The sequence below is a fragment of the Gymnodraco acuticeps genome, unplaced genomic scaffold (assembly GCF_902827175.1).
Source record: "Gymnodraco acuticeps unplaced genomic scaffold, fGymAcu1.1, whole genome shotgun sequence".
Taxonomy (NCBI): domain Eukaryota; kingdom Metazoa; phylum Chordata; class Actinopteri; order Perciformes; family Bathydraconidae; genus Gymnodraco; species Gymnodraco acuticeps.
Window position 1 is genome coordinate 55,001 of NW_022992230.1, and position 13,263 is coordinate 68,263.

The 13,263-nt window shown below is 43.0% G+C and overlaps 2 protein-coding genes across 3 annotated transcripts in view; one reads left to right on the forward strand and one right to left on the reverse strand.

The window, feature by feature from the left end:
- srfbp1 (serum response factor binding protein 1) overlaps positions 1–5,823 on the forward strand; it is a 6,936-nt gene extending 1,113 nt beyond the window's left edge. Inside the window, exons 2-3 of the mRNA XM_034206121.1 lie at positions 716–1,171; positions 4,296–5,823. Of these exons, the coding sequence (XP_034062012.1) occupies positions 719–1,171; positions 4,296–5,594 (1,752 nt within the window). The 5' untranslated portion in view covers positions 716–718 and the 3' untranslated portion in view covers positions 5,595–5,823. The remainder of the gene's footprint in view (positions 1–715; positions 1,172–4,295) is intronic.
- Positions 1–13,237, reverse strand: part of kdf1b (keratinocyte differentiation factor 1b) — a 27,817-nt gene extending 14,580 nt beyond the window's left edge. Inside the window, exon 1 of one of the 2 annotated variants that reach the window (XM_034206125.1) lies at positions 12,945–13,237. The gene's annotated coding sequence lies outside the window, so the exon portion shown is untranslated. Of the gene's footprint in view, positions 1–11,951; positions 11,997–12,944 lie in introns of those variants that run through there. The other variant, XM_034206124.1, reaches the window with a different exon arrangement.
- Between the last annotated feature and the right edge of the window lie 26 nt (positions 13,238–13,263).

The following is a 13,263-nucleotide window of genomic DNA, read 5'->3' on the forward strand; positions in this document are numbered from 1 at the left end:
ACAATCCTCCGTGTTTGAACCTCTTAAATCGCTGCATAGCCGATTTATTTGGACTGGATCATCCCAGAGAGTCCAAAGATTCTTTATAACACAGTTTCAGATTTGTGAAACCTTTATTCTATTTGTGAAAATACAAAAAGGGAGATTTTGCTGCTTTTTTTTACATGTAGACCACATTAGACCAGGTCCTGATCTAAAACCACTATACCTACGCTCATCAAATCTGGACTGATACAAGAAGGCATAAAGGCTTGCCCAGCTGGGAGGTTCACTCTCTGATCCTGATCCTGGCCTGCTGCAGCAACCTCAGCCTTCCACCTGTGTTTGTATTTTCACAAATAGAATAAAGGTTTCACAAATCTGAAACTGTGTTATAAAGAATCTTTAGCCTCTGTGGGTCCAAATAAATCGGCTATGCAGCGATTTAAGAGGTTCAAACGTTCAAACAGAGAATTGTTCGCTCAGTGCTGTAAATGAAATGTCCCTTAACTTTCCCCTTAACTGCCGAATCGGATGCTCTAAATCGGAAGCCAACTTCAGCGTCGTGAAGGAAGAGGCAGATTTTTTTCAGCTGCGTACTTTCAAGTTCTAGCGCCCTCGAGCTGGTTTCTCCATTCTTACCTCCCTACCTTTAATACCATGTTATGGATTTGACCTGTGAGAACAAGTGAGTTGTATTCAGTTAATGAGTTAAGATGGGTTAATGTTTCAACAGATCATGCTTACCATGGACAAAGTAGAGAACATTGTGCCATCTGCTGAGGAGGAGATGGAGGAAGAAGGAGACAAGGAGGAAGAAAAGGTAGATCAGGAAGAAGGTAAACAAGAAGATCATGGACTACAGGAAAGTGGAGTTGAAAAGGAAACGAAAGAAGAAGCAGTGCCGCCGGCTGCAGCTCAAACCAAAACGGCTAAAAAGAAGAAAAAGAATCCCTTTCCTGTGAAAACCAAAGAGAAAAGGCCGGACGAAGGCCTGAACCTCAACAACGAGGTGGTGAGGATGAGGAAGGAGGTGAAGAGGGTGAGAGCGCTGATCTTCAGGAAGATGACGCGACAGGTTGCCGCCCTGAAGAAGATGAAAGGGACGGAGATGGAGATCGAGAAAAACCAGAGGAGAGCTGCCAGACTGCTGGAGGAGGTCCACGCCATGAAGGGCCTCTCCCCTGACGTGGTAATAATAATAATACTACAGTGTTTCCCCCAGGTTTACTGCTTTGGGGGGGGGGGCATTGGGATATATATTTCTAAATCCTCTGGAGCAGAGAGAGGAGCTGTGGATTATTGTTATTGATTAATGCATCAGTATTTCTTAGGGTCAAAAACACTAAACTCACAATTTAAAATGAAAGCGTTTCGTTTATTTAATAAAAGAGCTCATGTTCAATGTGAAAAGTGACAGTAGATATAGATTAGTTGCAATTTGGTGCTATATATATATATATATATATATGTATATATATATTTATTTATTTATTACATGGCTTAATTGAATACTCGATTCTGATTGGTCAATTCAGAACACGTGACACGTTGTTAATACCGAACAGATAGACCGCTGTCAAGGACTTATTGACCGTTGTTAAGGACGCTCACATCTTCAGAAAGAAGTCCGGTCGATTTAACTGCATACCGTTGGGCCGAAAAGCAAACTGCATGCAGTTTGCTTTTCGGACTGGGACATGAAAAACAGCGCAGAATTAACGGGGCAGAAACCCTCCTTTTTACGCAGCGGTCCAGACATAGACATCAAACGGCGACACATATTCAGTGTGCAGTTACTTTGTCATTAGGGCAGGGATATCTAGATACTTTCCAAGGTTTGACATCATGAATTGTGCTACTTTTAAAGCAAGGAGCGATGTTTTCAAATCTGTAATCAAAAAGCTCCTCAAAAACACTATGGAAGCAGTTCCTGCCGTTGCTACGTTAGTTCAAACAGTAACAACGGACTATTTTTCTTAGTGGATGCATGTCAATTTAAATCAATACAACTATTTTTTAAATCAATAAAATAATTTTCTAAATCCATAAAAGCATTTAAATTAATATTGGGATTCATAACGTTACTTTGTTGAGAATGTGGCCATGTAATAAGCGGGATGATGTGCAGCAACTTGGTCAATATGGGGAAAAGAACACCTTCATGCCGATCTAGATCCCTCCGCTTCGCGTCGGGCTCCTGATCAGCCTGCCGGTGTTCTTTTAAGCAATCATACACGAGAGGCCGTTCTTTAACGTCATTATTGGTACGACAGTACTGCGGCAGGACCGAGGCGCTTGCACCGAGGTCCGTACGCCTGTACTGGAGTACTATAACACAAGCTATCATTGTAATCGACAATATCGTAAAATAATTTCATAATGTGCTAATTTGCTCCCAAACCTTCACTTTCTGCTTGAGTTAATCTCCGTCAGAAAGTAGTTCCTATAAAGTAGTTCCCCTGGTAACGAGAGCCGATCAATCGAACACTCCTGCTTCCCCGCTTACAGTTATTGATATAATATATTATTAACCAATTTATTGAAAACAATTTATTGAAAACAATTTATTGAAAACAATTCTTGAATTAGGCTATTTATTTATTTATTTACATATTTAACATTTTGGCTTCAGAATGAAGGTGGATGTTCATGCTGCCATTACACGTGCAATCTTTGAAACAACTCATGAACTCCATGCCAGACTTGTTTGCAGTTGGTGCTGTGGTGTTCACGGAAGAGCTTTCCTCCAGTGGCCGTTTGGCGTGTCCCGGACCGGCAAAAAGCGCGTTGCTCCACATTTGTCTGTTGTCCAGATGATAACTATAAAATCTGACATTTTGTAGCTAACGATTTTCCAATGAGAGACAATGTAACGGCTGTGTGTCGCTATGGAAACCACTACTTCTCCGCTGCTTTCTTGTTCCAGTTTGCAGTTAGCTTTTGAATTGTGGTACTTTTCCAGTTGGTCTACCTGCTCTTCACGTAGCTCTGCATGTTGTCGTTTAGGTGCTTTTTTTTCTAGGCACTCCTCAATCCAGTCCTCCACAGTAAGACCCCCCCCCCCGGAGGTTGAAGTTAATCTTAAATGTTTCCATATTATGTTTGGAAGTTTGTTTCGTAACGTAAAAAGGAGGGTTTCTGCCCCGTTACTTCTCCGCTGCTTTCTTGTTCCAGTTCGGCCAAGGGTATACCGTTTTTCTCAGACGCGGAGGGATACTGACTTGTTGTGAAAAGGCACGTTCTATTTGACCGTTCTTTGATCGTGGAATCAAACACGCCTATTGACCAATCAGAGAGCTTGCTCACACCTATGTGTTATAGAATTCCCCATAATGACCGCGTTGCTGCACATTATCCCTTACATATATACATATATATATAAAAAAATTATTTGTCCTCCAAGACAATGGTAGGGGAAACACTGTAATAATAATTCATTCTATTTGCACCTTACAATTCATAAAATATTCTAAGGAAAGGTTTAAGACGGTACAAAAGGACCGTAACAGGGAACATGTAGGGAAACAATAACAGGAGTACTTCACCCTAAATATTACTCTTTGTATTTTTGAGTTACTATCCCAGTGTAACTTTAATACCTTAGAGCAGGGGGGGGTCAAACTCAACTTCATGGCGGGCCACATCAGCATTACGGTTGCACTCAAAGGGCCGGTTGTAACTTTAAGACTATACAAATATATATATATAAAATAACGTATTATACTACATTATTACCCAAAGCAGCAGCAGAAGAAGAAGTGACGTCAGCGGCTCCCTCAGGGACTTATTCCTGTGAACGCGATCTACTAGATAGTTCCAGGAAATAAAAGTTCCTGGGGAACGTACTTAATGGTGGACTATCGGACATTCAAAATGCAGGATATTTTCCCCCCAATTGTCCGTCTTGTCAAAATGCATCCCTGTCATTGGTTGTATTAGTTATCTAGGAATCTGCACACGTCACTCTATTACACAAGTAAAGTGTTAAGAGAGTGAAATGTTGCTTTACGATTTAAATTTCAGATACCTGAATTTAACTGAATTAGTTTAAAGAGAGGAAACATTTTGACTAAAATGTAATGACTTTTCATCGTCTAAAACTGGACTGAAACGTTTTTAGTTGTCGTCGACTAAAAGGACTAAAATGTGACTAAAACTAATAACTATTTTCTTCTAAAATCTAAAATAGCTGCCCAAATGAACACTGGGGTAATATGCAGTACTTTAATATGCAGTACTTTAATATGCAGTACTTTAATATGCAGTACAGATGTTGTTGTTAACATGTCTAATGTTTTCAAACTGTTTCCCAGGTGACCAAAACAGCTCTTCAGAAGAATCTGAACTTTGAATATGTGTGTAAAAACCCAAAGTCTGATATATCTGATCGGGCCACGGCGCGCATCGCTACTCATCCTCAGTTCAAGAAGAAGATCGAGACCATCAAAGCAGCTGTGAAAGCCTTCAAAGAAGAGCGGATGAAGGGAGGAAAGCAGGGAATTAAAGAAAAGCCGCAAAATAAACCTGTCAAGGTGACGCCTCAGACACCGGAGAAAAAGGTAGAGCGCAAGAGTGAGAAAGTAGAGGAGGATGTTGAAGTGGAGCGACAGGAAATCATAGAGGATAAGAAAGTCGAGGATATCGTTAAAAACACTGAAAAGGTAGCTGTTGTCGAGCCTGAGAAGGGAAGCGTGAAAGCAACTCCTTCAGCTGATGTGGAAATAAAGGAAATGCCCGAGTCTAAGATCGAAAAGGGAAGCGTGAAAGCAGCTGATGTGGAAATCAAAGAAATGCCCGAGTCTAAGATTGAAAAACCAGCCGCAATAAAAGTAAGTGAAGAAAAGGACAATGTGAAAAACACACCTAAAAGTAACGTTGGAGAGAAGAAACCGGAGACAAAGCCGGCACCTGATTCGCTCCAGGAAACAAAGAAGGAGGTGGAGAGCGATTTAGAGATTTCGGACGACGAGGAGAAAGAGTACTTTGACGACAGCACGGAGGAACGGTTCCACAAACAGTCCTCTCACTCGGAGGAAAGCGACGACGACGACGGCGGCTTCTTCGTCGGGAAAGTGAGCAAATGCAAGAGGAAGAGAAAGCAGAAGAGTGGAGATGGGGAGAAGTCACATAAGCAAAGTGAGGTGAAGAGTTCAGACCCAGTTCAAAATGAGCTGGATGAGCTCGAGACCAGGCTGAAGTCGAAAAAGAACTCGTTTCAGTCCGTTTTCTGTCCTTCCCTTTCTTCGTCTGGAGGAGGGAGAGGGAGAGGGAGAGGGGGGGATAGATTTATGAGTCGAGGGAATCCAAGAGGTGATGGAGGTCCAAATAGAGCTTTCAGGCGAGAGTCCAAGTTCCAAAATCAAGAGGAAGACGGAGGAGGAGAAAGAAATTCAGGCTCCAAATACAGTAAGCCGTCAGAGGGGGGATTCAGAGGGAGAGGGAGAGGGAGAGGAGACTTTACGAGGCAAAGTGACCGGAGAGGGAGAGGTGGATTTTCCCAGCAGCCACCAGAAGAGGCTTTGCATCCATCTTGGGAGGCGAGTAGGAGAAGGAAGGAGCAACAAGGACAGATCCTGGCCTTCCAGGGCAAGAAGATCAAGTTTGACGATTAGTTGGTGGAACATTTTGTTTATTAACGCTGAATACTTTTTGGTTTAGCGTCTGTCGTGCGTTATTCGGGATATCTGGTTCAGTGACAAATGTGTTGTGCCATGAATGTAATTATTTCTTAAACGGTAATAGAATTTGCGCTGAACGTGATTGATATAATAAAACATAACGTCAACAGTTGAAATAAAATGTCCTGACTGACATTGCTATAAAATGTTACTCATATATTTATGTAATCGTTTTGATGGATGCTTTGTTTTCTTAGATGTGAAGCATGCAAGTAAACAACATGTATAACACTGTTATGCAGGGCCGCCCCTCCCTACAGGCCGATCATGCAGACTGCGTGGGGGGCCTCACCTCGCGGAGGGGGCCTCGCCTCGCGGAGGGGGCCTCGCCTCGCGGAGGGGGCCTCGCGGAAGGGGCCTCGCGGAGGGGGCCTCGTCTCGCGGAGGGGGTCTCGCGGAAGGGGCCTCGTCTCGCGGAGGGGGCCTCGTCTCGCGGAGGGGGCCTCGCCTCGCGGAGGGGGCCTCGCCTGTGCCGAAAATGCGCCGCACCTATGCGCCGCAATCAGTGTGGCGTGGCACGGTTTCGCCGCTGCTCCACTAGCACCCCCCCCCCCCCCCCCTGGTGTTATGAGTTTACTATGAACGACTTGACGTCTCTTGTACATTTATTTTACATTATTGGCACAATTTCCACCTCAATATCAGTCGAGACATTTTAGTAAGTTATGTTTTATGTTATGTTTTATGTTTATTCCACTTTCAATCAGGTTAAGTGCATATTACATTTATAGGCTTTTAAACGGCTTTTTCCATCCTCAAAAGACAACAAACCTGGAGGTTATTTTTTTAAAACATACAGATTAAAGTATTTTTATTCCTAAAGATGATTAGATTCTTAACTGTGAAATGCTTTACCATATATTAGATGTAATGGTCAACAGTTTGAGGAACAATTAATGTGTAAGAATACTTGAGTTAGAAATGTAATGGTAGGGCTTTTGGAAATATTGTTGTTTCTTTAATTTATAAACCGGTTATCCATTTCACTGCTTTGCTCCCGGTTTTGCATAATAAACATTTGAAGAAATTGATGTATGGTTATAAAAAGATGATTATGAATTTGTTTCCTTGTTTTTCTGTACTTGTCCCTTACTAATATCATATGTGATTAATAATCAATATAAAATGTATAGGTAGGCACAGGTTTGATATACTCTATTGTCTATCTTTAGTCCCTGAAAGCTACATTAAATAATTACATTCATAAATCTCGTTTCTATCGTGAAAACAGACAAACGTTATATATAACGTGACGTGTCCTAAAACCCGGAAGTAAGCTGCGCATGGGTACCTTACAATAATGTTCTAATCATAAATCTATCGATCATAAATCTAATCGATAGATTTATGATTTGAAAATTATAAAAGTAAGGTAGACATGTGGATATTATCCGGCTGAACAAAAGGTGATCCATCTCTGATCAATATGGAAAGGTAAATAAAGGACTGGTTTCTAAATATGATTGAGTTTGTAAGTTAAAGTGTCTGATGGATATCACTAAAGTATTTAAAAGTATTTAGAACGTCACAGTCCGCTGTCTATGTACACAAAACCTCCCTGTCCCTAAATAATGGCAACATTATCAGAATCACAAACACTTATGTTTTTAAACCAATTCAAGAGACATGTTAGAAATAAAGAGACATGTTTGATTCATTTAGAAAAAGGGAAAACAATATCACTCGCTTCTACCTGGCCGGATCCATTTTGAAATTCAGTTCCTGACGGACGCCAAAAAAGCCCGAGATTATGGAATTAAACCAATAAATAAAAGCAAGGATATTTGTGTGTTATTGGTGAGTAAATAACAGTGTGTTATTTTGAAAAGAATATCGAATTAGAAGGAAACAAATATTTAAAAATACAGATTTCAGTATCCTATAGGCTCTGAGCCACATTTATTTTCCTCACAGACGGCAACAAAAGTCCGAAATTATACGATTTCAAATAAAAGCAATAACTGTGGCTTGATATTGAGTAAGAACATGTTTTTATGAAGCACACAGCTTCCGGTCTTCCTCGACCCGACCGGAGAAAAATACGTGCTGCAGGCAGTAGAAATACATTGCTTTTAAAATCGTGCTGTGCAACACGAAAAAAAGGAGCAAATCGTGTTGGTGAACATGAATCAATAGATTAAAAATCGTGTTGGTGAACACGAAATGCCGTGAGACTGGGTTGTATAATCAGTTGATATCTGACATCCCCACAGAGGATACATCTCCTATTGAAACACCTTAAGAGCGTCTCACAATAATATTCAGATGTATAAGACGGTGTGCAGACGTCCTCCGTCTGTTTCATAACGTAACTATTAAAGTGTTTCTGTCTCCATACCTCTGGTGTTTTCACGTCCACATGCTGACACACACAGCGTGATAATCACTTTTATTGTGAGGACCAATCAAAACACTTCTCAAAGAGATTCAGAAACAAAGCTAAACATTTGAAACAGCCTTTAAAGGCCCTGACACACCAGGCCGATTTCGGCGGCTTTCGTAAGTCGGGAGACGAAGCGTGTCCTGTCGCCCAAACTCAATTTGGTGTGTCCCGCACCGCCGACTGTGACACGCCTTATTTGGACTGCCAGACCCGATGCATGACCGATTCAACATGTTGAATCGGCCATGCATCGGGTCTGGCAGTCGGACCAAACAATCACTCTGATTGGCTGTTCAGCTAGCGAATCAGTGCATGAGAAGCGAAACGGAAGTGAGGGACGTAAACAAACGATTTAAGAAGGCACACACAGACTGATATTCATTTTCATCTCATCATGGCGATCTGGAATGACGCAAACGAAAACCTGCTCATCACCTTGATCCAGGAGAGGCCAGCTCTGTACGACATCACAGAGAGAAGGTACTCGAACCGAGTAGTGAAAACCGGACTCTGGCGAGAGATTGAAACGCAACTTGGTTTCTCGGGTAAGATTATCTTTTTCATCAATTGAGCTCTTTAGCAGATATTGTTGGCTTTTTATTGTTTGCCAGCGTACAGTGACGTTAACGTGAAATGTAATTTGTTATTTCAACCTTGTGTTTTGTTGTTATCTTGTTGCTAGCTGTGCAGTTTGGCACTGCATATAGATATGAATTGGACATGCTAACTAGCCACAATGCTTACATCGTTTATGTGTGCTTCAGAGAAAGAGCTGAGGAAGAAGTGGATTCTCTGCGAACCCAGTGCACCCGGTACAGGAAACTTGCCCCTTCGGGTAGTTGTGGAGCACCAAAGACGGGCAGACAGCAGTGGATCATAACCAGGCTGCAGTTTGCACACGCTATTTGTTGTTGTTTATATAATCACGCAGTCTGTTCTTCTTCTCTGTCTTCCGGTTGTTGCCTATTTTTAATGACGAATACACACTACCGCCGCCTGCTGGTAAGGAGACTTATTGCCACTCACGCACTGAAGTCTTTGCTGTGTGTTCCCGTGCGACACATGGCCAAGACGCAGGAGAACACCGCGACGCAACAGCCGACGTCGGCGAGTCCTCCTGCGTCTTGGCCATGTGTCGCACGGGAACACACCGCAAAGACTTCAGCCGAGCACGTACGAACGCCTGCGTGAGTGGCAATAACTCTCCTTACCAGCAGGCGGCGGTAGTATGTTTTCGTCATTCAAAAGAGGCAACCGGAAGACAGACTGCGTGATCTAAACAAACAACAAATAGCGTGTGCGTTCCATGTTCACTTTCGTCCATCGAAAACATGTTTCGTGCGGTACTGGAGCTATCAGCCATTGGAGTGTTGCTCGTGGAAGACATTCTCAAGCAACCGTTTCGCTTCTCATGCACTGATTCGCTAGCTGAACAGCCAATCAGAGTGATTTCTCTGTCCGACTGCTTGTGGCCGACGCACGGCCATGAAAGGCCAAATAAGGCGTGTCACGGCCGACGGTGCGGGACACGCCAAATTGAGTTTGGGCGACAGGGCACGCTTCGTCGTCCGACAAACGAAAACGGCCGATTTCGGCCTGGTGTGTCCGGGCCTTAATCTGCCTGAGGCTACAGGCATCAAAAAGCGTTATTTAAACTGAATTCTGTCCGACCCATCACCTTATTATTTATGAACATTTCATCACATGTCATCGTTGTAGTCTGTAATAATTACTGAACACGTCTGAGGGTTTTTATCAATAACAGATATCTGATGTATATGATTTATGATCCTAAATTGTGTTTGTGCACTCAGGGAGAATCAATCAGGTATTCATCGTTAGAACGGCTTTTTATCTGATTTCATATATTCAAACATTGTATGAGAGGATATATTTAGATTCATGTCTGAACTCCACAGCATTTCTCTGGTCTCCTCCTTCAGAGTCTCAGGCTCCGAGCGAGGTCACGGAGTCTCAGGCTCTGAGCGAGGTCACAGAGTCTGAGGCTCTGAGCGAGGTCACGGAGTCTCAGGCTCTGAGCGAGGTCACAGAGTCTCAGGCTCTGAGCGAGGTCACAGAGTCTCAGGCTCTGAGCGAGGTCACAGAGTCTCAGGCTCTGAGCGAGGTCACAGAGTCTCAGGCTCTGAGGTCACAGAGTCTCAGGCTCTGAGGTCACGGAGTCTCAGGCTCTGAGGTCACGGAGTCTCAGGCTCTGAGCGAGGTCACAGAGTTTCTCTTGACATGGTAAAGCTTCTCTCAGAGTGTCAGCATGCTCTCAGCTCTGTTAGCGGCTCCTGCTCCGTCCTTTCAGAAAGCAGCAGGGATGTTGCTGTGAAGCTGTGGTGAGAAACAGCCTCACGGTGTGTGAGAGACAAAGCTCATTGACCTCCTGCTGGTTGTTCTGATTATTGTTACTAATAGTTTACAGAGCTCACATGAGGACTCTCCAGCTGTTATCTCTGGGTGTGGATTAGTTGGGTTTAGACCTGCTGTGTGCCGGGGTTACAGCCACTGCTGCACTGTGTGTGTGTGTGTGTGTGTGTGTGTGTGTGTGTGTGTGTGTGTGTGTGTGTGTGTGTGTGTATGTGTGTGTATGTGTGTGTGTGTGTGTGTGTGTGTGTCACCAGCAGGGGCGCCGCCAGGGATTTTGGGCCCCATGAAAATATATCACATTGGGCTCCACCACCAGGCACAGGCCACTTTGTTTATAAATTACCTCGAGAGCCGTACCAAATGATCTAGCGGTCCGTATACGGCCCGGGGGCCGGAGATTCCCCACCCCTGCTTTAATATAATAACATTAGTATTAATATCATAACCAAAATGTCTGTGATTAACATTTTGTTTACAGACTGATCACTCAATGCTTCAAACTGTCCATCATCCTAAATAGACTAAAAGCAGTTTTTTGTTTTATATAGATCATTGGCTATGTGGGAAAATACTGTGTTTGAAATGTATAATTTAAATTAGATGTTAGCTTTTTGTTATATATATATTTTGTATTCCAGTCTCCCTGCAGATATGTTAAGTGGCATGTCATTCAACACAATGCTGCTCACCTCCTTCAGTTGGGAGAAAAGCTGGTTCAGGTTCAGCATTATGGGGGGACAGGGCTGTTGAGCCTAGAGATGGATCTGTTGGACTTGGCACCAGGGGGAGGGACAACTGATTTAGTATGAATAGGCGCTAAAAATGTGCCTGCATTTATTAAAGGTAGGGAGGTAAGAATGGAGAAACCAGCTCGAGTGCGCTAGAATTTGAAAGTACACAACCGAAAAAAATCTGCCCCTTCTTTCAGACTTCCTTAAAGGAATGCTCCACTCATTAGATAATTAATCAAAAATTCAGTATTTAGTGAAACATTATGTTTAAACCATACCCTGAAGAAATCAGCGATATTCCCCGGTAAATAATGATTTTATAGCTCTTTTTTATCAAAACCTGTATATTCCGTCAGGCCGCTGCCATTTTGCCCATTTTCAGTAGTCACGTGATGGTCGTGACGTCATCCATGCGTTCACTTTGTAAACACCATATACAGTCTATGGCAAACACACGAAAACATGGCGAAGTTTTGAGCAATATGAAGAGATTGGAAGGGGGAATTCAGCCATACAGGTTCGAGCCTACTTAGTACTACTTAGTAGATACAATGATTTTAGATTACTAGATATGTATGCATGTAGTACCACCCTTGCTAGCGATTCCCTCTCTAGTTTAGCATACTCAGCCTCGTTGTCCCTGGCCCTAGAACCACGATTTTATGGGGCCGGAAAAACTGGGGGAAAATACCCACTAGCCGGTACTACGCTATATGGAAAGGCCACCAAAAACTGGCCTGGCCTGGACGATAAAGGACGTTTGAACGGGGCTACCCGCTGCAATGGAAATGCGCTATAACATACCTTATTCTTACTCCGAGCACTACTTCTGGTCCTCCGTCGCTTCACACTTGCAGAGGGCGATTTCTCAACTGGCCGAACTGGTGTTCTGGTCGGTGATGACACCAGAAAGACCGATGGTACTGCATCTCCATTAAGTAATGGTTGTTCAATAAATCCCATGTTATGTGTTATCATACTCTCAGACTCTGAGTAGTCGTCCGGAAACTTGAAATGTTCGCTGCATACATGCGCCTGTGGATCTTTCGGTTCGGGCCGGCCACATTTCGCTAGCCACTGCCTCCGAACGTACTTCCTACGCTTACCTTTTGGCAACAGATGGAACCGAGCATTCCGTGGATTGTTCCTATCAGAACTGTGGCAATGTTTCGCGATACAATGAGGCATATTTGAAGAGAGTAACTACAGTAAATAACATGAACATCAACGTGTCCTCGAAACCAAACGCATGGTTCACGTCACGTCCGGTAAAATGGCGCCGCCCACAGTGTTGATGTTATTTCGGTAATTAATCAGTTTAAAATCACTTATAATGTCATCGGATTAAAAAAAAAAAAAAAAGACTGGCAGAGACTGGTCTGTTTTATCGGATGATAATTATTTAAAAATGAGTGTCATGAGCATACCATTCCTTTACAGAGCCCCTCCTCCAACACACACGAACGCGCACATGACCAATGAGGGCACGAGATAAGTTTGTGCACAGATGAAGGCTGACAGGCAGGTAGGCCATCCAGTTACTTTAGCCGACTCAGATGATTGGTCGTGCTTTTTACAGCGCCACGGCTTCCACTGATGACATTTTTGTATGTATTTGTTGTCAAATCATTTAATATATTCATTGCTGTCGGGATGTTAAGAGCATTCCATGGAATATAACAAAAAGTGTTTCTGAAGTGAATTACCTACCATACCTTTAAATGTCAGCTAAAAGAGCAGTGAAATTAAAAACATTAGCTAACAGACTCATTTCCACCACTCATGGACCACACCCACCTTTTCTTGTGAAAAACTGTGTGACATACTGTCGCCCTTTAGTCCCTCTCTCTTGTCTTTCTCTCCTTTCTCTTCTTTTCTTAGAGCCTGACTTTGTTGGTCGTTGAAACATGGTACAACACATGTATGTAGGCTAAGTACTAGCATCCCTCCTCACATGCTTTCACTCTCTGCAAGTGCCGGTGCCGCACCGCGTTTGGAGGCAGGACCAAACCATTACATGTAAATAGAAGGGGGTGTACAGAGGCTTTGGGTAATTAACTTTTGGAAGAAAATAAGTTAAATGAATCGTAAGTTTAGTGAGTACTTTATCAATATA